Source organism: Filicampus tigris, chromosome 6 (genome assembly GCF_054856515.1).
Source record: "Filicampus tigris isolate MCC_2025a chromosome 6, RoL_Ftig_1.0, whole genome shotgun sequence".
NCBI classification, from domain to species: domain Eukaryota; kingdom Metazoa; phylum Chordata; class Actinopteri; order Syngnathiformes; family Syngnathidae; genus Filicampus; species Filicampus tigris.
In genome coordinates, this window is record NC_141222.1 from 10,763,634 (window position 1) to 10,788,358 (window position 24,725).

The window sequence follows — 24,725 nt, forward strand, 5'->3', positions numbered from 1 at the left end:
CACAATTTGACCAGTTCTTTCCAATTATTAACTCAAATCATCCATATACCATTCCTTCAGGCATCGGTGACTACAGTTCAACTGTGGGTCTCTGGTATCCTGGCAGTGCTCAGGGTACTTGTCTCTCAGTCAACTGAGGACATTGTGTTGTCGCGAGTGCACGAGCTCGCCCTCTCCCCACATCTTCTTTCGTGCAACACAGTCCGCCGCCTCTATCAACAGGGCCTCTCTCCAAATGCCCCTCCCACTTTGGATTCATTTGCTAGTCAAGAACATAATGGTGATTCACAAAAAGCCCTACCTGAGGAAACCTTTGCCAGGTTCGTGGGACAATATTTTTGGGCTCCTGTTGAACAACAATATGAACTCCAATTACATTTTTTACATTTTGTAATGTGTGATAATTGCCGCTAGAGTTTACAGCATTGCAGTGGTACATTGGTTTGTTTCTTTCTCACCTGTTGACTTTCAATCTTATTTTGGTTTTGCCTTTGCCTTAGATTCTTGCTTCAAATGGTTGGAGTGCTGCTGGATGAAATTTCCTGCAAACAAGTTAAAGTAGACATTACGGAGCAGCAGCATACTTTCTATTGCCAGCAGCTGGGTACACTGCTCATGTGTTTAATACACATCTTCAAAAGTGGTAAGCATTTATCAAATCTAAATCACGTTAGGGCGATGAGCCTAACCTTCCCCCTCCCGCCATTCAGGTATGTTTCGTAGGATCACAGCTGCAGCAAGCCTCCTCCTAAAAGGCGAGGGTGCCGGTGGCCAGAATGATTTGCAGGCTGGCCTTTATTACCATTTAGAGACCCTGAACAGCATGGTGCAGGCCCTGATCACCACCCACCCTTCCCTGGTGCTGCTCTGGTGCCAAGTTCTCCTCCTCATCAACTACACAAACTACTCCTGGTGGACTGAGGTTCACCAGACACCAAGGTGGGAACAGTCTTTAAGTTGGTGAGATTTTTTTGTTTTGTTTTTCATAACAAATGCCAAGGAACATAAGATGCAGTATGTGGTCTAGATTATAAAAGGGAAGGTAGACAAATCAGTAGTCACATTTTGCAGGTTCTTTTGAACATAACCCTTTCACCCCTGTTGGCCTTTCTATCAGGAGACACAGCAGATCATGTACGAAACTGCTCAGCCCTCACTCCTCAGGAGAAGGTGATGAGGAGAATCCTGTTGCCTTGTTCGCCATGATCAACAGAGAGATTGTCCGCAGGGGAGCCCTCATCCTTTTCTGTGATTATGTGGTGAGCCTGCTTGCTTTCAACATAATTGTTACATAACACTTATTTACAATTGTTACACCAATGCAACATACTTTCTCCTGCATTACATTTACAATTGTGCTTCTGCAGTGTCAAAACCTCCATGACTCAGAGCATCTAACCTGGCTGATAGTTAACCATGTGAGTGACCTCATCAGCCTTTCCCATGAGCCACCCGTGCAGGATTTCATCAGTGCTGTGCACCGAAATTCAGCTGCCAGCGGTCTTTTCATCCAAGCTATTCAGTCCCGCTGTTACAATCTGACAAATGTAAGCACTTTAATCTGAGCTTTTTCGCATATATTGAGGCTGCCTTTTATTTCTGTGTATGCAATTTGATAGTCATCGTTTTACTCTTATAGTGACCACGTTAAAAGATTTGCATTTTTAATGCGCTGTAAACCCCTCATGTATCTACTTGTTGTCTTTTAAAAATATTTCCGCTATATTTTGCTGTGCAGCCGACCATGCTGAAGAAGACTCTGCAGTGTTTAGAAGGCATCCACCTGAGCCAGTCTGGCTCCCTGCTGATGCTGTATGTGGACAAGCTGCTGAGCACACCCTTCAGGGTTTTGGCTCGTATGGTGGACACGTTGGCATGTCGCAGGGTGGAGATGTTGTTGGCAGAAACGTTACAGGTTGTTCCATAGTTTTTCAATTATCTTTTTAGAATAAAAACTCAACGTTTTTGTGGCACACTGAATGTATTGCCTGCAAGTTATTTTGACGTTGCAATTTACACTAGTCAACTTATCTACCCTTCAGAACAGTGTAGCCCAGCTGCCTGTGGAAGAACTAGACAGAATCCAGGAATATCTCCAGATCAGTAGCCTGGCTCAGAGGTAATGCACTTTTGCAGTACAGTAAGGTTTGGATAAGAACACTGCCGAGACTAGCAGAAAAGCAGTGAATCATTTTTAATTAGCTCATCTTACAACAGCACACTTGAAAGAAATGGTTTACAGATTATTTGATTTGTAATGAATGCACTGCATGAGCATATGCTTATGCATACATACTGTATATGTGCATGTGGTGAAGACTCTCTCCTAACTACCTCTGCTGCAAACCCAGGCCAAACTTAACTCCCTGACATTCAAAGATTGCCTATTTGATGTGATGAATCACTTCAACATGCATCTTTGTCACCAGTATACTACTTTACATTACGACAGGGTGCGGGTGGCATTTTAAGGTATTTCCATGTTTACAGCCCCAAAAAATGCAACACGAACTAAAAATGAAAATATGAATTCATGAATAGTAAACTAAACCTGGCAAGCCATTTAGTGTCATTTCTTGGTGTGAAGTGGCGACCTAAACACAGCCAGCAATAGAAGCAACTCTCAGGATTATTAATTTGAATGAATGGATTATTTTGTTGATGACATTGGCAAAACTCATGGTTTGCACCTCACATGATGAATTCACAACTTCATTCGTCATGGCAAAATCCACAGCCGGATAAACTAACCTTACATTTTAGTTAGCAATACAAACATTGGCTTGGGACAAGTAAAAAATATGTGATTGTGAACATTTAAGTACAGCTAAATAACGTAACAAAGGGTACGATGATTTGTGAAAACTGTCCGAACCATTTGTTCCAACTATGGTGTTTTCGTTCGCAGGCATGCTGCCCTCTAATTCATAACAAGATGAAACGAGTTGCACTTCGAAAGTAGCTCCAAGGCTACGTTCACACTGCAGCTCAATTACGATTTTTATTTATTGGTTTGGTCATATGCCACATGTATTGTAATTTTTTTTTTCATGCAGTGTGAAAGGTACCATTCAAAAAATTTTTTCAAATCCAACCTGGGCCTCTTTCGTATGTGCATATAAATCTGATATGTATGTATTTCCTCCGCACGGGCGGGGATAGTGCTCGGGAGACTGACATAGTCTGTGAATCTGCAAAGTTGTTTGCGTTCTTCTATATAATATAATTTCAGCCATTCATTTTATAAATTAAGTTGTTTTTCATTTAATTTTTAGAGATGTAAATGCTCATTTAATATTAGAGATAATGTACTTTTTGTAGTATGATGAGTGGGGGAAAAAAATTAACCAAGTAATGACTTGACTTTTGTTGAAATTTGGTGGTGACTTGACTTGATTTTTTTTTTTCTTAATTAAAAAAAAATATTTTTTTAATTTGTATTTTTCATTTGTTAAATTTTTACACGCACGTGAGATGGGACACACACACTGACTTGGGACTTGCTTGAGACTTGCACATGTGTGACTTACTCACACTGACAATTTCACAAACCTCTTGTTGTTCCTCCTTCACAGGCATCAGAGGTTTTACTCCCTGCTGGACAGGTTTCGAGCCACTGTTGCTAAAACTGGTAGCCCAGCACCTCCAGTGACATCACACCCCTTAGATGGGCATCCACCCCCTGCCCCTGAACTGGTCAATGCAGATAAGGTGTGGAATATGAATTGAATTGATTGATTTTTGTTTGTTTTTAATGAACTTCACCTAAAAAGGTGAACAATTACTCTAACACATACATATTGTAGGTAGTGAATATATGTTTATGCATTGTTGCTATTTGCTAGGAGTGGTATGTGACCCTGGTGAAGTCTCAATGTTGTCTTCGCGGAGACGTGTCTCTGTTGGAGACAACTGAACTCCTTACCAAGCTACCTGCCCCTGATCTTTTCAGCATTATGAGATGTGACGTAAGTAGCATGTACATTAACCAGATATTTTCTTTTTGGCATATATGGCTATTTTTTCCTGCCATTATACAAAACACACTTATTCTCTTTACAATGACAGAGGTTCAACCTAAGTCTGCTGTGTCCATGCCTGAGCATGGGTGTTCAGCGACTAACACGAGGTCAGGGCCCACTCTTGTTGGAGACGACGTTGCAGGTGACCTTAGAGCAACTTGCTGGGGTTAAACAGTCACTTCCTGCCCCACACCGGTCCTTTTTACCAACTTCCGAGCCACAGTCTTACTGGACCCAACTGGCTGATGTTTATGGTAAGAGTGGTGGATTCTAAGTGACCGAAGTGAGCAAGGCCTGTTTTGTAACGCTTGACTACCTTTGATGCAGTTGTTGGAATATTTTTGTCTTGCTATGCTTTCAGATGAGCCAGGTTTTTACCCCAGGGTTTTAGCCCTCTGTAGAGCGCTCTCCCAATACCTCCTCTGTGTAAACCAGCTACCATCTTCTTTACGCATTCTTTGTGACAAAGAAGACCTCATAACTACTTTCACCTGCACTGCCACTGAGGTAAAATATCAAAGCTGCATCCAATTTGTCTACTTTTCACTTGTGTTTAGCACTCATTTTTTCTTCGTGACCCAGGTGATAGCCTGGCGTCTGCTCCACGATCAGTTACCCCTGAGTGTGGACCTGCAGTGGTCTCTGGCTTGTCTGTGCCTGGCCCTGCAGCAGACTTGCATCTGGAACAAACTGTCCACCACAGAGTACACGACACACACGTGTTCCATTATCTACTGCTTACGTCTCATTATGGTCGCCGGTAAGGAGACCAGTGGTATTTCTGTAGATTCCTCTTGACTTATTGCTGTTATATCTGTTTTTAAAATGCTTCCTTTTGTTTTTGCATTTAAGTTGCTGTGAGCCCTGGAGACCAGCTGCTGCTCCCAGAGAAGAAGAAAAAGTTATCCCGAGTTGCTGAAGGAGATGAAGTGGATTCTGTACAAACAAAATGTAAGGATTCACTTACATTAATATATTATCAAGCAAATCCATACTAATTGCAACTGTGGATTTGCTTTTCTGAACAAATCTTGGGCAAAGCTGTGGGAAAATTATTTGATTTTGTTTGCAGATAATTGTGAGTGGCAAGCATGTGAGATCATGGCAGAGCTGGTGGAAGGTCTACAGAGCATTCTTTCCTTAGGTCATCACAAAAACAGTGCAATCCCTGCTTTTCTGACTCCAACCTTACGCAACATTGTGATCAGTATTGCCCGACTGCCACTGGTGAACAGTTTCACTCGGGTTCCTCCACTGGTAAGTGTTTTATGTTTTTGTGCGTTTGTGTGGTAGAGAAGTGCGTGCAAGGGTGATATAATATTTTGTCAAAACTCGATAGGTTTGGAAACTAGGCTGGTCCCCACAGCCTGAGGGGGAGTTTGGTACAGCATTGCCCGAGATTCCTGTAGACTTTCTGCAAGAGAAGGATGTCTTCAGAGAGTTCCTGTACCGCATAAACATACTTGGTATGTAAAAATGCGCGACTCGGATCTGCATCTTATTGCATTGTGCCTCACGTCTGTTTTTTTAATACTGTGATTATACATTTTCTGACTATCTCAGGCTGGAGTAGCAGGACTCAGTTTGAGGAGACCTGGGCCACTTTGCTGGGCGTGCTGGTCACCCAACCAATCACAATGGACCAGGAAGAGGACACACAGCAAGAGGTGCTAATATTAATATCAGAATTCAGTGCCACACAGAGAGATGTTCATCCTTTAAAATCTTAACACTTCCTTGTACATGTAGCTTTACATGGTTGCTCATGGTTCATCAGATGTTGATTTTTGATATGTGAAGTGACTAAAACAAAGCCTTATAATCCCGTGTTCTACATCTGATTGCCATTTTAGGAAGATTTGGAGCGTACGCAGTTGAATGTGTTGGCAGTGCAGGCCATCACTAGCCTGGTGCTAGGTGCCATGATGCTGCCCACTGCTGGCAACCCTGCTGTCAGCTGTCTGGAACAGCAGCCTCGCAATAAGAGCCTCAAGGCCCTCGAGACACGGTACATTTTAATATTTTTTCCCAGTGTTGCATAATATTTTAACAAGCATTCTTTGGTTTAATCGTTTGTGTTTGTGCCCAGGTTTGGAAGGAAACTGGCAGTGATCCGGGGAGAGGTTGAGAGAGAAATACAGGCTCTTGTTTCCAAGAGAGACAACATTCATACACACCACCCCTACCATGCCTGGGACCCTGTGCCCTCATTATCTGCAGCTTCAGCAGGTAGCCAGCAATACTGTTTGCAGGTGAAAGACTTTTTTTTCCATCATATTAAAAATGATTTCCTGGGAATCTCTTTCAGCAGGGATGCTGATAAGTCATGAAAAGCTGCTGCTTCAGATCAACACAGAACGTGAGCTGGGAAACATGGACTATAAATTGGGACAGGTACAGGCCCCTTTATTACCAGTCTACGTATTACGAACTGTTTAGGTAGATTTTAAGTCTTTTGTTTTGTTGGTCACTTCTCAACAGGTGTCCATTCATTCAGTGTGGCTAGGAAATAATATCACCCCATTGCGGGAGGAAGAATGGGGCGAAGATGAGGAAGATGAAGCAGATACACCAGCACCCACGTCCCCACCTTTATCACCAATTAACTCTCGGTATTATGAATCATTTTATATAGATGTAGACTTTCCCAGTTTGTCTATTTCACTGAAAACATGTCGTTTTTCATCTAAAATACCAGATTTCCCTCCGTTTTTAAACACTCCCTCATCCTTACATGTTCTAATCTACACTTAACACTATCCAACACAAATAATGGTAAATGGCATAGCTGGACACTTGACCCTTTTTGCCGGTCCTTCCTCAGTCCGCGACCTGGGTAACCTTCCGTCCTCCTCCCTCCGTCCTTATTCATAAAAATGATCGTCCTTCGACCCCGTCCGTCCTCTTAAAGCGCTTTCATCCTTACATTCCATCGGTCCGCCCCACCACAGCTGCATCCCCCAAATTTTTTTTTAATAAAAAGCGTACGTGCATGACATTATTTCAAGTTGATTATCTGGATAATTTCCCATGCACATCCACTTATCGACTAGGAGTATTGTGAGTGTATTGAATCGTTTACAACTGTTTAACTAAAATAGCTTTTCGCTGCCAGCAACCACCATCGTGATGATGATGGTGATGACGACGCGCACCGGAGCAAGCCAGTGTACATCACGAGAATATTTAAGGCTAGATTCACACCGCAGGTCTTAATGCTCAATTCGATCATTTTATTTTATTGTATTTTTATTTTTTGGTGTATGCGTACATATTACAATATAAATGCGACCACGGTCTTGTCTGCTGTATGAACACATGCGTCTCCAAAGTGACCCACATGCGCAGAAGAGACTATGTCACTCATGACGTAGTGTTTACGGAAGTACATGTGGTCCAGGCATTTCTACAGTGAAGCGATTCTGTTGGAGGTAGAAATACAGTATTTGAGGGAAATGATGAGTCAAGGCTTTTCGATCTCATTTCATGGAGAAGTCACTAAAAATAACGTCATTCATAACCGTGCGTAATGAACCGTGGCTGAATTACTATCACCGTAAATGCCCACTTTATGGTTCAACTTTTTAGATTCTCCCCTCTGCCAGCACCTTATCTCTGCCCGCGGCGAGCGCATTTTTGGCTGAGCATAACGTCAATGTCGTATATATGCGACCTGGCGGTTCAGACTTCGGTCGCAGTGCAAAAAATCTGATATGTATCCAATCTGGGACCACATATGAAAGTGGCCCAGGTCGCATTTGAAATAATCGGAATTGAGATGTTCAGACTGTCATAAAAAAATCTGATACAGGTCGCATATGGGCAAAAAAATTAGATGCATTTGCCTGCAGTGTGAAACTAGCCAAAGGTTGCGTAATAACACAATACTATTGGGTTTTGTTGCACGTTTTGACTTTTTATTGTGTTATTTTGCAATAAAAATAATTATTGCAAAATAAGGCAATGTAATTTTAGGAGGAGAGACCGAACCCCTTCCACTTGCGGATCATAGCCTTCAGTGTTTGTTTTTTTTCCTCGTCAGTGAAATGGGAGTCCACTAGAGGGCAGACTATGCCTGTGAGAACAATAGTGCAGGGAGGGAATGCACATGAAAAAGAGCACTCCAGTGTTGTGCAGGCTTAGCAGGCAGTGTTGCTTTTTAAAAGAACCCAACACAACACGTGAGCCAGTACTTGACCCGTTTAGGGACGATTAGAGGGAAGGACGAAAACCTATCTTCGTCCTTGCTTAGTCCGTCCTTCGCGTCCAACGTCCGACTGTCCACAAAATGGGCGGGCGTCCGGGACGGATGGATCGGTCCATCCCAGGGACGGAATGCCCACCTCTGGTAAATGGTCTGTCACTTGTATATCGCTTTTCTACCTACGGTACTCAAGGCGCTTCACACACTGTGTACCTCGTTTACCTACTGATGACGCAGCATCAGGAGCAACTGGGGGTTCAGTGTCTTGTTCAAGGATACTTCGACATGGTCACAATGGACGGGCATCAAATCCACAACCTCTGAGTTGGGAGACGTCCACTCTACCACTGAGCCATGCCGCCCCAAATAAGCTACAGAATTGACGGTAGCACAACAGCGCTAACTTCAGCCTGAGTCTAGCTAGCAACCCATTTGCGCCAGGTTGTATGCAAAAAAACTTGAAGCTTACTATGAAATTTATCACAAGCTGATTGGCAAATAACATACAGTATGTATAAGACATATTAAGAGGACTTGTAACTCACCTTGGAATGAACACGGGTTCGCTGTGATAGGCCTCACCCGGCTCTCACTACTGTACAATGGATAGTAGTGGTTTTCAGAAACACAGCAGTTATCTGATGAAAAACAAGGAGATGAGGTGAGCGTGAATTTTGAACGTCTAACAGAACACCCGCTTTCGACCCGTCATGATTTTCTCATCACAGGGCCGTATTTAGCTCGTCACCGCCATGTCATGAATAAATGGGGCATGAATGAAATCCTTTCATTTCATCATCGTTGACAAAAACTACCTCCCGTTGCATGTGCTTTCAGAAAGCATCGGGCGGGGGTGGACATTCACTCATGTTCCCAGTTTCTTCTGGAGCTTTACAGCCAGTGGCTTATCCCAAGCTCTCCAAGTAACCGGAAAACACCAACCATACTCGTCAGTGAAGTGGTCCGATCGGTGAGCCATAGTATACACGCTTAGACATAAATGGAATCCTATTGTCTATCCTATAACTTGTTTGACAGAACTAATGGCTACTACAATCTACTCCTATCTTACTATTCTTGGCAGCTGCTGGCAGTGTCAGACCTATTCACAGAGAGGAACCAGTTTGACATGATGTTCTCCACCCTTATGGAACTGCAGAAGCTTCATCCACCAGAGGATGAGATCCTTAATCAGTACTTGGTGCCTGCTATCTGCAAATCAGCTGCTGTGTTAGGCATGGTGAGCTCCGTTATTGTAGCATCACTCTGTTATAAATACTGTGTGGAAGAAACCTGTGTGTAAGAAAATCACATTCTTTCAGGACAAAGTGATTGCAGAACCAGTTTGTCGCTTGTTAGAGACAACCCTGCGCAGCACACACCTGCCCAGCCGCATGGGGGCCCTTCATGGGGTGCTGTATGTCCTCGAGTGTGACCTTCTTGATGACACGGCAAAGCAGCTGATCCCGACCATCTCTGAGTACCTGCTGTCCAACCTAAGGGCCATTGCTCAGTTAGTGTTACACATAAGTTGGCAGCATGTTGCATGTAAATAAATGATTTTGAGCAAAAGAACAATGCAGCCCTTTGCTCATAATTGCGCCGGTATATGTTACAGCTGTGTGAACCTGCATAACCAGCAGCATGTCCTAGTGATGTGTGCCGTGGCCTTCTACATGATGGAGAACTACCCTCTAGATGTAGGATCTGAGTTCATGGCTGCAGTTATACAGGTATGTCTAAGGCCAATACCTCACTTAACAAACTTAATTCATTTCCTGACTTTGTAACTTGAAAAGTTTGTAAATCAAGGTACGGTAAATTTTTCCATTGAGACCCATTTTCAGTTTGTAAACAAAGATGATGTAATCAGGATGTGCGCCAGGGTTCGTTAATATGTACACAAGCCGACAACTATAAAGGACTGCGAAAAATACTTTAGAAAGCTAACTTTGCCTGCAACTTTCTTCTCCTTATGGGATTATATAATGGGAGGAAGATGTTACAAAGTGGCCCGACATTCTTTTTTATGTAGTAGGCAAACCTAGTGTTTACACTAGAGCGTAAACTTTGAGCCCTGCTTGGGCCATCATCAACAGAAAGAAGAATTAGAGTACATCCTCACAGCTAACTCTACATCACATATTTCAAAGTCAAGGCCCGCGAGAAGGTTTTCTACGGCCCCTGGGATGATATTGCTTTATTATTAGATCCGGCCCGCAGCAAACCGGTGTGGGTAGCAGATGTGATTGGGTCATTCGCGCCTGCCGATGACGTCACGCTTTAAAATATATTGTATATATTGTGTCTTCCAAGAACACAGACGTAGTTTAATTATCACATTTTTATTAGTCCAACCGACTACTGTGGGCCGCAACCGACGCCAATACAGTACGACAACCGTCAAGTCAAAAAAGTGCAACGGCTCTCCTCTTTGTCCTCCGCTCCTCTCGCTCGCATAAATGGCGAGCCGCGCGATGCATTCATTAACCTTGGAAACAACACAACCCGGCAAAGCACAAATTCGACCCAATTCGTTACACTATTTCTGTAATAATATATTTCTTTGCATCTGTGTTTGTCACCCCCTGGCTGTTGTGTTTGCTAAATGAAAAATAAAATATTGAACATTACCGCTACTTTTGCGAAGATGGTCCTTCGGTCGTCTACGTGAAGACTGAAGACTTCACGTCACTGGTTGGTGGCTTTACAGAATCGGATAGTGATGAAAAGTTATTTGGAGTAAAACACGCTTTATTAAGAAATACTATATGTTAGAAAGCCCACGTTGTTCTACTATTAGTAATTGTTGGCATTTGATGAATTCATTGAGTTTCGACGTAGTGCTGAGATGTCCCTCACTGTGAGCAGGCATTGAACGCTCCTCGGCGCTAAGTGTTGATAGCGGGTGACGTTTCTTTCCCTTTTCCTCCTTCGACAAACATAGAGGCAAAGAAATATATTACAGAAATATAAAACGTGACATCATCAGCAGGCGCGAAGGACCCCATCCAATCTGGACATTTAAAAAAATTTCAATGAACGTTCGATCAGTCCGGCCCTCGTCTTGTAGCTACATTTTTTATTTGGCCATTTGACTTTGATACCTCTGCTCTACATGTATGGCAGGGTGAGTAACGTAGCCAGCTAGTCTGCTTGTATGTTTTGTTGCTTGTTACATATAAGGGAACTGAGAATCGCATCAAATTGCTGTGACTGATATGTCGGTGGCACCGCATTGTCTGGTAACTTTTAAGTTGCTGAGGTGTGTTATCGGGTGCCCAGGGAAAAACAGCTAAGGTAAACATCACAAAGAATAATGCTAACACATTAAGATCTTAAGTTACATGGAGTTAGTGTGCACTGAAGCTCATAAGGCCTAGATAGACCAAAAAGACGCTGGCCAACAGTGATAGACGCTTACCCCCTGTGGCATTCGGCCGGCATTTGTCACTTCCCGTTGGTGCTCCGAGCGCTGATTTGCTAGCTATCAGCCAATCAGAGTGACCAAATGTCACGACTGGCGACGGCGATTCAACATGCGTAAACGCCCCCAAGACGCTTAAAGACGGGTTACGACACTACGACGGTGGCCACTACACCAAACAGACGGCGCATTCAGACACCACGACGCTTCACGACGTCCGACGTCAGTTTGGTCTATCAGGGCCTATAGCTGAATGAGTTCTCTATTAGTAATAATAGCGATAACCTTAATAGCTAACACCTTGCCTTTATTCCACAATTCCTGAGTACTTAACATTTCAAGACATAGAGGTTGAGTTTAACCAAATGGCCATGTTAACTTACCAGATATGAAATGAGCTCTGCAAACGCAGGCATTACTGATTTTGTCTTCGGTCTCAGTCTGTGCGTTTGATGGCTTGCAGCCAAAGGCTCCTCAGGTCTTTCTTTAAATGGCCTGTTTCTTCTTGGAATTGAGGAAAATGTGAACTCCTTTCTGCATGTTGATCTTGTTTGAAACTATTAAAAAAAAAACATACAACAAATCTTCATAGCCACACAACGTATGTGTCCCGTTTTTTGAGTCAATGATGCGCGCGGCCTTTGATGCCGTAGAATGGAAAATGGTCTATGGAAATGCAATTAATGCCTTCCAACCCCCAAATTGTTATATTTACATTTTATATTTATATTTACATTTCTAATCCACATCAGTGTGGACGAAAAAATGCAGTACAACATAAAAATAAGTGAAAATATACTTCTATGGATAAATAACTCTAAACAAAGTGCTTATTGTGATGAGCGGAAGTCAAGCCAAACATATTTTTTTTCAAGAATATGATTTATGCAGGCCCACTAGTTGAAACAAGGCATTCTGATAAATATTGCATTTGTGGAATAAGAGTTAATCCACTCGTTTTTAGCCATCTCAGTGGGCGGCCATTTTGTCACTTCTGTCAACTGAAAATGACATCGCGGTTGCTCAGGGCTCTGGTAACTACCAATCACAGCTCACCTGTTTTCTGAAGCTGAGCAGTGATTGGTCGTATCTCATCTTCCACAAAAGCAATATTAATCAGATTGCCGTGTTTCAACTAGCGGGCGTGCATACAACATATTCTTGAGAAAAATAAATAAATGTTTTGCTTGACTTAGTCTTTGAGTGAGGGGCAAAGCACAACAGCTCATCCTTTGGAAAAAGTGTCTCGTTCCAAAATAAACTTATTTAGATGTTTTCCTTTTGTCTTTTTCCTAATTGTTTTGTATTATTGTTTTTATCATTATTTTATTTTTTTACACAAAAAAACATCCAGCGAAACTTGACTTTTTTTGCACATTTATGTTAAGGCAGCCACTGTTAGAATTGTGAGTGTAAGAAGTGTGTGCGTATGTGGAGGCTGCACACACACATCAGCTTGCTGCCATGGGGAGAAGTCACCAAGTTTGGTCTTTTTCCTTCAGTTTAAGAGATGCCCCATACAATAAATACTGTAAATACATAGTCAAACGTTTTGACTCATTAATCAGAAATCTAGACTGCTGCTGTGAGAATGTTGATTGGAAGAAGCGTGTATGTGTAAGCAAAACGTCCGGCTGCACACACGACAGCTTTCTATTTGCTGACGTGGAGGAGACATTGAGTTCTATGTGCGGTTTGGGGGCGTTTACAGCCAACCATAACCTTTTAAATCATTTGGTGATTAGAGTAAAAAGAAAAAAAAAACAGCATAACTATCATAACGAATTATGCGCAGAGCCAATGATGCTTAAATAGCACGGGAAGCACAGCACTGATTCGTCCCCTTACTGCGCTGAGACGGTTCGTATGATGGAAAAAAAATACGTAAACTTGAGGCATATTTTTCCACCAAAATTTTGTGCGTAACCTGAAAAGTTCATAAGGGACCGTTCATAACTCAAGGTTGTACTGTACTTGCAATTTAAATTGTGGAGATAAATCTTCCATAATACAGGCTACTATTATCTTAACCACTTTGCCTCTTGGGTCTCAAGTATTATGGTCCCCAATACTGTTCCATTTGGATGCATTGAGATAACATTAGTTGTGATTTTGTGTTGAATGAATACATTTGACTGAGGCATTCCCAACAGATTGGATTAGCCATTGTAGGTCAGCAATGCTGTACTGTGTCTACTAGTATTGTGCCACAACTTTTATTTTGTGCTCGAACAAAACTTCTTTCCTGCATTTGTGTTTCAGGTTTGCGGTGTGATGGTGTCCGCCAGTGAGGACTCCACCCCCTCAGTAATCTATCACTGTGTGCTCCGGGGCCTGGAGCGTCTCTTGCTGTCTGAGCAGCTGTCTCGTGTGGATGGAGAGGCTTTGGTCAAGCTAAGCGTCGACAGAGTGAACATGCCATCACCTCACAGAGCCATGGCTGCCTTGGGCCTCATGCTCACCTGCATGTACACTGGTAAGCATGACTGGAAGGCTGCATTTGACCTACAGATCAAGTGCCCAATCCCCATACTGTACCTGTTTTTTTCTACTTCTTCGTAAGCCATATCTTACATTTACTTTTCAAGTGATGCATCCAATATGACTGTTTCTGTTTATATGTTTCCAAGATGACTGATCACTGAACATGAAACAACCTGCATGGGCAGACACCCAAAATTGCACGCCAATAACTAGTGTCAACACTGGGCAGCAATAACATGGATGTAGACAATGAACAATATTAAACCTTTCATACAGTTTAGTTGGACTGGACTGACTCTCCCCCTCATTGGTTTAAATTATTACCCCTTGGCATGACACTGACACCCGTCATTTGCAATTCTTTTACGATCGATACAAATGTTACATACCATATCGAGACAATTAAATATGATATACTACTGATATATTTGCGTCAATGTCCAGTCTGCATAGTCGCTCTTTAAAGCATGCACACCTAGACTTAAAGATCTTGGACTTTTCTTATTTCGTGCAGGTTGTGTTGTGCTGTGAGTTGCACTTCAACCTATTGATTAGGGATAGACCAATTATTGGCCGGGCCGATTATCAGCACAGATATTTTGGCTTTTTGACAAATATCGGATTCTGCCTTTTTCAAAACTCTGCTAGCCGATAATAAATCAATTTAAAACTGTGGAAATCAAAAAGATATATGAAAATGTAACATTTGTCATTTTTAAATTTTCATTTACTGTAGAAAACTACATGGAGCTATTGTTTAAGTTTTCATTTATCCTTTTTAAGACAGGCTGACAACCCGGGTGCTCTCTGAACTTTTTGTTAGGTTTTTATAACTGAGATGTACATTGTCAAAAATTTCTTGAAATAAAAAAAAAAAAAATCAACATCATGCAAACATGAAACTTTGTTCAATAAACATGCTTAAATGCATTACAACAAAGTTAAGAGTAATTTTTCTTTAAATTTTGATTAAGTATTTTCCCTTTTAATGAAAATGAATATCGGCTCCAAATATCGGTTAGCGGCCTCCTTGACTACTAATAATCGGTATCGGCCCTGAAAAAAGCATATCGGTCTATCTCTACTATTGATTTCCTCCTGTAAATGTAGTTCAACCCATTAAGGCCTAAAGCGCCTGGCTAAACATCTCTCTAAAACCTAAGGTCGTCTTTGGAATCACCCTCGAAAACCTTTTCCCGGAAATTCAACACCTAGAAAATAATCAACTATCCCAGCCCCTCTAGCAGATAGAAACATCATTCCGAAAGAAATTGAAAGATTAGATGTGGATTTCAAACTGGCCCAAGTTTATTAATTGTTACTGTTTCAATCGAAGGTATAAAAAATAACTTAATTTTTTCTTTAAAGGTAGAAACACGCAACAGCGCTCCCAGCTTTAGTGGCAGAAATGGTGATATGCGCTCCCGGCCTTAATGGGTTAAATCTTATGCATACAAACGTTTGTATGACTTCAGCAGTTCTTCTTCCCACCTGTTGTCTACCTCCCATTAGTAATTGTTGCATGACAGGCAGGTTAGCTCCAGCCATTTACTGTCCAGTCCATAAATATTTGGATATTGACACCATTTTCAGCATTCCAGTTCTGTACCACACTACAGTGGATTTCAAATGAAACGATCAAGATGTGCTTTAAGTGCAGACTCTGAACTTTAATTTGAATGTATTAACATCCAATTCAGGGCAACGGTGTAGTAATTACAATGCATTTTATATGTGTCTCCACCTTTTTCAGGGACCAAAAATAATTGGACAAACATAATCATAAATCAGATTGTCATTTTACATACTTTGTTGCAAATCCTTTGCAATCAAGGACAGCCTGAACTTGTCTCAAACCCACGGACATCACCAGACGCTGGGTTTCACCTTTGGTGATGCTCTGCCAGGCCTCTTCTGCAGCTGTCTTCAGTTCCTGCTTGTTGTTTGGGCAGTTTCCTTTCTATTTTGTCTTCCATTGAATTGCATATTCTTGAGGATTCAGGTCAGGTGTTTGATTGGCCCTTCCCGAACATTCCACTTATTTGCCTTAAAATACATCTTTGGTTGCTTTCGCAGTATGCTTGGGGTCATTGTCCATCTGCATTGTGAAGCGCTGGCCAATAATTTTCTAAGCATTTGGCTGATTATGAGCGGATAATATTTCCCGAAACACTTTAGAATTCATTCTGCTGCTTTTGTCAGCAGTCGCATCATCAATAAATCAAAGAGATCCAGTTCCACTGGAAGTCATGCATGCCCACGCCATGACACTACCACCACCATGCTTCAGAGATGATGTGGTATGCTTTGGATCTTATGCAGTTCCTTCACTTCCCCATTCTTTTTTTCTTTCCATCATTCTAGTCCAAGTTGATATTTGTCTCACGTGTCCATAAGGTGTTCCAGAACAGTACAGGCTCTTGTAGATATTTCTTGGCAAACTGTAACCTTACGCTCCTGTTTTTGAGGCTCACCAGCGGTTTATGCCTTTTGGTGAAACCTCCGTATGTCCTCTTTTGTCGCTTGTTAACTTGGACGCAGACGCACACCCACCTTCTGGAGAGTGTCCTTCATCCGTCCAACTGCTGTGAAGGGGGTTTTCTTGACGAGGGAAAGGATTTGTCTTTCATCCATCACACTTGTTTTGCGTGGTCTTTTGGTGTTTCTGAGCTCGCCAGTTCTGCCTCTCTTTCTTTTTAAGAACGTATCAAACAGTTGATTTGGCCACACCCGATATTTTTGCTGTCTTTCTGTTGGCTTTGTTCTGATTTTTCAGCCTAATGACTGCCTGCATCACTGATCATGACAGCTCTTTGGACTTCATATTGAGAGATGACCTCACCAAATTCCAAATGAATAGTGTATGCCACACTTGAAATGAACTCTTGGCCTTTTATCTGCTCCTTGTAAATGAATTAATGAGGGAATGACACATACATGGTCATGGAACAGCTAAGTAGCCAATTTTCCAGTTGCTTTTGATTCCTTAAAATGGTGGAGGCATATACTGTATAAAACGTGTTGTGATTCCTACACTGTTGACCTGATTTTGGATGTAAATAAGCTCAAATTAATGCTCAGTCTGCGCACATCTTGATTGTTTCATTTCAAATCCATGGTGGTGTCAGACAGAGCCGAAATGCCGGAAATTGTGTCAATGTCCAAATATGTATGTACCTAACTATAATATTAAAAATCCTGTTTGCTTCCTGCATGCGATTTGTGTCCCAAAGAGGTAGATTTTTGTTTGTAGCCTACCTCTAACCCCTACTTCGTCACCTACTAACTGTCAATACTTACATTTTGTTCTCCTTGCACTGACTGGCCAAGTAACACAATGTTGCAAATTGTTGCCTAGGAGATGCAATGTAACCATGTAATGACCTATGCTTAACAGTTAAAGTTGATGTAGTGTATTCAGCTCATGAGGGAAATTGTGTCTCTCACAATCCTTGAAGCAGCATTCATTGATAGCGTTTGAATGCAAATTGAAGTCACCACACACGATTTCACCATTTTTTCTTTTTGGTATCAAATTACTTCACATTTAAAAATCCATGTCCCTACTCTAACCTTTTCCATACTTTTTTAACTGGTGCCACCCTCCCTGTTGTCCTCTCAGCAGTGCTTGCGTCCGGTTCAGAAGTCACAGGGGTTAGAGGTCAGGTTGACTCTGGCTCTGCTGTAGCGGATGTGGTGGGGGTCACAGCGGGTCATGTTGGTTTCTCCTCAGGCAAGGAGAAAGCCAGCCCCGCCAGTCGCCCCGCACACTCGGACCCTCAGGCCCCAGACAGCGAGTCCATCATTGTTGCCATGGAGAGGGTCTCTGTGCTCTTTGACAGGTAGACACGCTCTCGCACACAAGCACATTTATGACCGGTGAATCCCCCAAAAGTTTGAGCTTGTTTGCGGTGGTTGCGTGTCAAACACCGCACTTCCGCATACAAGCACTTCCTGTACTACAAAGACCAGCATTCCTTGCTTGTTATGCATGCTCAGAGTGTCTCGGTCGTGTCTGTGCGCACCGGCAGTATGTTTGCCTTTTTCGCCCTCCTCTCCTTCTTCTCCATCCACCTCTCAGCAGTAATGCCAAGTACGGCATGTTTTTATTTTAATGTGTTTTCGTTTTTTTATACCAAGCATTTTGATGTAAATTTTGACTTTAACGGTGAAATACGACGTACGCGGAAATTCAGGTTACATTCCGATTGTAGGAACGGAACTCATTCGTAAATTGAGGACTTCCTGTACACAACAAAATGAAGGATGGATAGCTTTAATGGCTTGTTCTGCTATTGTTGAATTGATTTTTTTGGGAAACAAATTGCTTTCAAAATCTCAATGGAGTTAACAGATTGCAATTAGAATTTTGGCAAGAGTCATGAAGTAGACACAATATTTGGGCCACATGATTGATGGCCCGGGGATCTGGGCCCCGGCCCCTATGTTTGACACCAGTGTCCCAGAACCCTTTGATATCCTGGATTTTGTAACGATAATAATAATGCATCAATGCATGTGTCATCTGTTCATGTGGATTGTCCTTTTTGCAGAATCCGAAAAGGTTTACCCAGCGAAGCTCGGGTAGTGTCAAGGATTCTTCCACAGTTCCTAGATGATTTCTTTCCACCTCAAGACGTCATGAACAAGGTCATCGGAGAGTTCCTGTCCAACCAGCAACCTTATCCGCAATTCATGGCCACAGTTGTTTACAAGGTTGGTAGAAGGAACACACAACATTTCTCCCCATCAGCCTTTAAATGTATTTGGGCCCAATCAAAGGGAGAATAGTTCTAATCTTCCTTCAAATGCCGCTGAAATCTTTACTGGCCATATCCACTCCCAGGTTTTCCAGACACTCCATGCTACGGGCCAGTCATCGATGGTAAGAGACTGGGTGCTGCTCTCCTTGTCCAACTTCACACAGAGGACACCGGTGGCCATGGCTATGTGGAGTCTCTCCTGCTTCTTTGTCTCCGCTTCCACCTCGCAGTGGATCTCAGCCTTGTATCCTTGCTTGCGGTCGATTACCTCTCAATGGCCATGCAAATGTTCATATTTTAACAATAACACCCAACTTTGAACCCAACACTCAGTCATTATGGCACTAAGTGGAAAAACAACACGACAAAACAATGGTGAAAAAAATCATAGTAACAACTGGACTGATGGTACATAAAACATGAACTAACTTCAGAGTAAACAAACATGACAGCGGTAGAGGAGGCGGTTTGCGGTTAGTTTTAGCAGGAAAAAAAGTGACATGAAAAGGCATTGGTCGGCCAAAGGAGTGGCGACATTGCAAGCACAGACGTTACGTTATGACTGTTTTGATCTTGGATTCCCCAATGTCCTCGTTCGCCACCTCGCTTTCTGATGTCACGGTCAACCACCTGCGTGCTTCTTTGTCCTCGGTGCATACCGCACACAGTGAGAAGTCAGGACAAAACAATCCAACATAGTGAATATCTGAGTTGATAATCAGTCAATCTGTCTGAACACATCACACACGGCAGGAATATCTGATACGATTGTCTTTTGAGCCATTACGATAATCAGGGCGTCCTTATGATTGTCCTGTGGGGAAATTTGACTAAGATTTGGCTAATTTGTGAACCAGCTTTCAGTTGACCAAATATAGTCTGAAAAGGCCTTCAATAATAGAGTGCCAGCACACCTAAATGTAGTTCCTTGACACTAAGATGCCACATGATGGCGCTAAAGTGATATTTGTTTTGCTTTGGCCTGAGCACCAACTCGGTGAACAGGTGTGTTTTTCAGCGAATAATGGGGGGATGGATTCAAATATATGAATGTGGGAATGCCGAACCGCGAATGTGCAGGGATTCACGATACAGCACCTTTTGCATGTACGCTTTTTAGCCATTGCTTTTAAGTCACGAATGACTTGGTGTCGACCAGCTGGGAAAAGTCAAAAGTCACTTCTTCACACATCTTTTTGCACTCAATGGCTCGTTTATGGATGGATTTTTTTCATGTAGCATGCCATGTTAAAAAAATGCTTACAAATTCTTATAAGGAAACTCAAGATGTTTGAGCACATCTGTTGGTGTACGGCGAATGCTTGCATATTTGCTGTTTGGTATTCATGACTCCATGTTGGCAGATTTTTTATTTATTTTTAACTGCAGAAAAACGTACATACCTATTTGCTGTTTTTTGTGCTCAGGCCTGTTAATTTGGTGCTATCTTGTAGAATCTTGGTGTCAAAGAAATATGTTGATGGGTTTAAATTACTCACCGACTTTGGCTGTTTGCCACGGGGCTCGCGAAGACTCAGCTGTACAAGGTTATTGTATGTTGAGCACTTGTGAGTGTATGTGTGAAGATGGTAGGTATGTCTACGTATCAAAAGGACCTGGTTGCCTTTAACCCCCTTTTTATCCAGACTTCCCCACATCATCAGCAGAATGGGTTCCAGTGAAGTGGTTGATGTCAACCTGTTCTGCTTGGTGGCCATGGACTTCTACCGGCACCAAATTGACGAGGAGCTGGACCGCAGGGCCTTCCAGTCGGTCTTTGAGACAGTGGCGTCGCCTGGAAGTCCTTACTACCAGCTGCTAGGATCATTGCAATCAATCCATCAGGATACGACACTTTGACTCTGATTTGGCTCTAAGCAAACGAGAGTGGTGACAAGTGGGCTTCTGGGAGAAACGTTGTCGGGGCACTGAGAGGTTGTGATGGAAGGAAAGAATCTACTGGAGACGCTAACCGCTTCCCTTGAAGATATACTTCAAGATTATATATTTGTTAAATTAGAGAAAATATTTTAAGTGTAAGAATTAGACATGCTATGTCACCAAGCTTGTTTTGCCCGCCGGTCTTTCCTTGACAGGCCCACCTATCTAGCACCTTGATCAAAGCATAATGAGATAAGATGATTCATCAACCCTTTTCCCTCTTACTTTCTTGAATGGTGTTAAGTCATATGGGGTCATCAAGTATTTACTATATTTTAAGTATCATTGCATCTATTTCAGTATGTTTTCCCCTGTTGTTTCATGAAAGAGTGGTAATAGCAGGAATCTCTACGTATTGTCTTTAAAACGTTTTTTAAAAAATATATGAACTTGTGTGGTCAGTTTACTAGGCACACAGTTCAAGGTTTAAATGTGAGGGAGAAGGATCAGTTAGCCGCACTCCTTGTCACTAGAAAAAAAAATATGGTATCACCTGTCGAGTTGTCAGTTGTGTGACAAATGATGACAGAATTGTCGTTTTTACCATTACATTATCTTTGAGACATTAGAAACTAAATAAAAATACCAAATTGTATCAAATTTCATTTTGAGGATAACGATTTTTTTTTTTTTTTTTTTTTTTTTAAACTTGTATCAAAGATGCTGTTGGTCCCCCACCAGTGCATCTAGATGATTCCATGTGTCCTTGTTCTTTATAACACTCAGGATGTAAAATGTGATTGTTTAAAATAAGACTGGAAATCATGTCATCTTTAAATATTGTTGCCCTTGTATCTTGTAAAAAGTTAATATGAAAGCCATTGTGCATGATAGTATTGTAAAAAGATAAGCAGAGTTTTAAAGTACCTGTATATTGTGATGTGCTTTTTATTTTTATTTTTTTTTTTAAATGTATATGATCAGATTATGAAAAAGATGTGACCACAGAATGCACAACGTTCAATGAAGAGTTGCCTGGCACTGTGTTGGGCTTTCACACTGTGTACATACACTTGCCTTAGATAAGGATTCTGTCCTGTACACTGAATGCTTGAACGCATGCTTAACAGCTACCTTCTTGCATTATTGCCCTTAGTCCATTTCTATGGCTACGGTTGCCACCACTGTTGCGTGGCATTGGACTCAACACAATCCAAAGGCAGCCACGTAACCATGGTGACAAACGCAGCGTTGACAAATCAAAGAATTGTTTGTTAATGTCACAACGCAGCAGATCGTTTAACGCTTGGGTTGAGAAATGGATGTATTCATACAGAATATAAATTTACCTAGCTCTGTTCTTGATGTTGGACAAATTCTGCAACATAAAAGTAATAAACTTCTAAATTGTATGCCTAATTGTTATGTTTCAACTTTAAGTGTGACCATGTGGACTAATGTATTAACACAATAAATGAATGAGTTTCGCTGCGGTTATTGGAATTCAAGTTTTAGGTAGCATCCCTCCCCCAAAGCAGACCAAATTATCCCTCTTTTCTTCCGTTCAAACTAAATCATCTTATTCTGATTCAGGCTACCACGTACTGCTTAAAATGTCAAAGGAAATTATTCCCAAACAGGATTTTAATCTTATGTGATTGCTTCTGATTTGGTGTAAGAGGAGGAAACGCCTGAGTGACTGAGATCCCCTGCAGGGGGTAATGCGATTACCCCGAAAGCTGTGGTGATTTAGGATGCGATAAGGGAAAAAAAAGTTATAGACCTGTCTTGATTTGGAGCCTTTGTTTTCAACGCCCTTCAATTCCAGAATGAGCAATTCTTGGTATTTTTCCTAGCTGAAAATAATTGTTCACATCTTCCCACCAAACCGTATTACGTCATTGTCTTTGACTAACATGCTGGCATGTTGAAATTATATTTCTGTGAAGACTATATAAACAGTTTAAACACACAGTGATGTGATCATAATCCAAAGCTCTGATTCCTTTCACATTGCTAAGAAAGATTCCCTTTAAAAAAAATTAGCAGTAGGTTTTTCCATAGTTTTCAACATATTACAATTTTGATCACATCACTCTGTCCAAGACAAATTATTTACAGCTGTTTTGTGATTGTGATGTCATAACTTTATTCCAGGGTGTAATGAACAAACTTGGCCAATAGGTTTCAAATTGAACAATTGTAACTTCACTACTTAAGGATAGAGCAAGGGTGTCAAACTCATTTTTGCCGTGGGCCACATCATAGATATGGTTTCCTTGGAGGCCCGTTATGACTGTGAACCCATATAAATGTATGATCGCCTTATCACATATATGCAGCAAATTATTTGTGAATAAGTAGTTTTTAAACCAGGAGCCAGAAAATCAACTATTTTTCAATTTATTTTAAAGGGGGATTGGTAACAAAAATAATACTTGCATTATCTTATATCTCAATGGTGTTAAAAGTGAAGACATTTTGCAAAAAACATGAGTTCGATGCACATGATTTGCCTTTGCGTGCCCCAAATTGCTGTTGTGCAGGAACAGGCCCCTAGTCCTTGAGTTTGACACTTGTGGACTACAGCGATTTTGTCTTGCAGCCTGCATAAATCACACCATCATCCTTGGCCACCAGAGACAATAGATCTGTCTTTCTGTTAATAGAACAAGCTTTTGGTAAACAGGAAATTAATTGTTAGGCTGGGAGAGAACTAAAAGAACATTCATTTGCATGTTACATACATGTACACTCACTGGGAACAACATGATTTGGTCAAATAGCTCTCAGTATAATGCAGTTTTTTTAAAAACAACCACTATAATGAAAACATGCCTCTGAAAGTGCCAAACGAAGAACGCTATTGCGTTTGAAAAGAGCTCTATAAGTTATTATATTGTACAGGTGTACTTAATCTTGTCGTTGGTAAGTGTGACTACAGTTTACAGCAGCTATTAACTAATATGCGGCTGATTAAAAGGCATTAAGTACAGTGGATTACCAGGCATCTTCCATCTGCTTTATTGGGCACTGAGCCAAGATCATGATAGTAAATAATGATACTCAGCAACAATTCATGACAAACAAGCACCTTTAACACATTACAGCTTTCGATTTTTCTACCCATTTCCAACTGTGGAGTTCAGTCACATGTTGCCTGTATGCAATTGATCCTATAGCCTTCTCTTAATTTTTATATTGTTTCTCTTGGTTGCATGTTCTGCTTATAGTAGTGTATGTTAGAGCTGTCAAGCAAAATCTCCCAAACGTGGGTGTGTGTTGGTGGTGTAATGGTCTGATGAAATATGGAATCAAGGTTGAACTTTTTGGCCATATTTCCAAAAGTTATGTTTGACACAAATGCAACATGTCCATCAAAACAACCCCATACCTACAGAAACATGGTGACGGCAGCATCAAGTTTTGGGGCTGTTTTTCTTCATATGGCCTAAGTCAAGTTAGAAGAAATTGGCACCAGTTCGATACCAGTTGGTGTACTCACAAAACCGAAAGACCTCTGCTCGAAAGAAAAAAAAAAAAAGTTAGAAAAAGCCCACTAGAACAGCTGAAGTTTAGTTTCGGTTAGTCAGGGGCACTTTGGTGGCAGGTGTGTGCTGCTGACTCCAGTTTAACACGAGTTTGAATGTAACTGGTTAATTCTGAATAGTATCACATACCAGATGTGAGGTTAATTCACACTAGTGCAACCACATTATTTCAGTCTATTTTCACTCCCCTTATTGAAAATATTTTTTCCATTGCGATGTAAATGTAAATAATGTCTCAAAAGGTTGAAGTCATCTGTCTTTTCTTTTTCTTTTTTTTTTTTACATGACAAAAACGTGGCATATTTGGACAATGGCGTGTAGACCTGTTCTCTCGACTGTACATGATAGGAGACCAAGGTGGGGGCCAAGTGAAGTGAAGCAACTTTCAACGTT

At 41.5% G+C, this 24,725-nt stretch overlaps 1 protein-coding gene and 1 long non-coding RNA gene across 8 annotated transcripts in view; one reads left to right on the forward strand and one right to left on the reverse strand.

Annotated features, from left to right (window-relative positions):
* htt (huntingtin) overlaps positions 1-22,193 on the forward strand; it is a 41,726-nt gene extending 19,533 nt beyond the window's left edge. For 2 of the 7 annotated variants that reach the window (XM_086034750.1, XM_086034754.1), the window contains 29 exons: positions 61-320; positions 501-643; positions 711-939; positions 1,118-1,259; positions 1,368-1,547; positions 1,739-1,915; positions 2,043-2,119; positions 3,576-3,711; positions 3,846-3,968; positions 4,069-4,276; positions 4,384-4,529; positions 4,605-4,782; positions 4,875-4,973; positions 5,095-5,279; positions 5,362-5,488; positions 5,586-5,689; positions 5,876-6,030; positions 6,112-6,251; positions 6,331-6,416; positions 6,504-6,634; positions 9,064-9,196; positions 9,311-9,466; positions 9,549-9,739; positions 9,845-9,959; positions 13,916-14,129; positions 17,760-17,979; positions 18,691-18,853; positions 18,984-19,144; positions 20,547-22,193. In XM_086034750.1, coding sequence (XP_085890876.1) covers positions 61-320; positions 501-643; positions 711-939; positions 1,118-1,259; positions 1,368-1,547; positions 1,739-1,915; positions 2,043-2,119; positions 3,576-3,711; positions 3,846-3,968; positions 4,069-4,276; positions 4,384-4,529; positions 4,605-4,782; positions 4,875-4,973; positions 5,095-5,279; positions 5,362-5,488; positions 5,586-5,689; positions 5,876-6,030; positions 6,112-6,251; positions 6,331-6,416; positions 6,504-6,634; positions 9,064-9,196; positions 9,311-9,466; positions 9,549-9,739; positions 9,845-9,959; positions 13,916-14,129; positions 17,760-17,979; positions 18,691-18,853; positions 18,984-19,144; positions 20,547-20,760 — 4,593 coding nt within the window. In that variant the 3' untranslated portion in view covers positions 20,761-22,193. The remainder of the gene's footprint in view (positions 1-60; positions 321-500; positions 644-710; positions 940-1,117; positions 1,260-1,367; positions 1,548-1,738; positions 1,916-2,042; positions 2,120-3,575; positions 3,712-3,845; positions 3,969-4,068; positions 4,277-4,383; positions 4,530-4,604; positions 4,783-4,874; positions 4,974-5,094; positions 5,280-5,361; positions 5,489-5,585; positions 5,690-5,875; positions 6,031-6,111; positions 6,252-6,330; positions 6,417-6,503; positions 6,635-9,063; positions 9,197-9,310; positions 9,467-9,548; positions 9,740-9,844; positions 9,960-13,915; positions 14,130-17,759; positions 17,980-18,690; positions 18,854-18,983; positions 19,145-20,546) is intronic. The other 5 variants (XM_086034752.1, XM_086034755.1, XM_086034751.1 and 2 more) reach the window with 4 other exon arrangements.
* LOC147145756 (uncharacterized) lies at positions 190-12,216 on the reverse strand. Its single transcript, XR_015087325.1, has 6 exons — positions 12,037-12,216; positions 9,609-9,722; positions 9,299-9,519; positions 8,772-8,864; positions 459-542; positions 190-346 (listed from the first exon to the last, which is right to left on the reverse strand). It is a non-coding gene; the product is annotated as an uncharacterized LOC147145756 (long non-coding RNA).
* Positions 22,194-24,725: the final 2,532 nt, after the last annotated feature.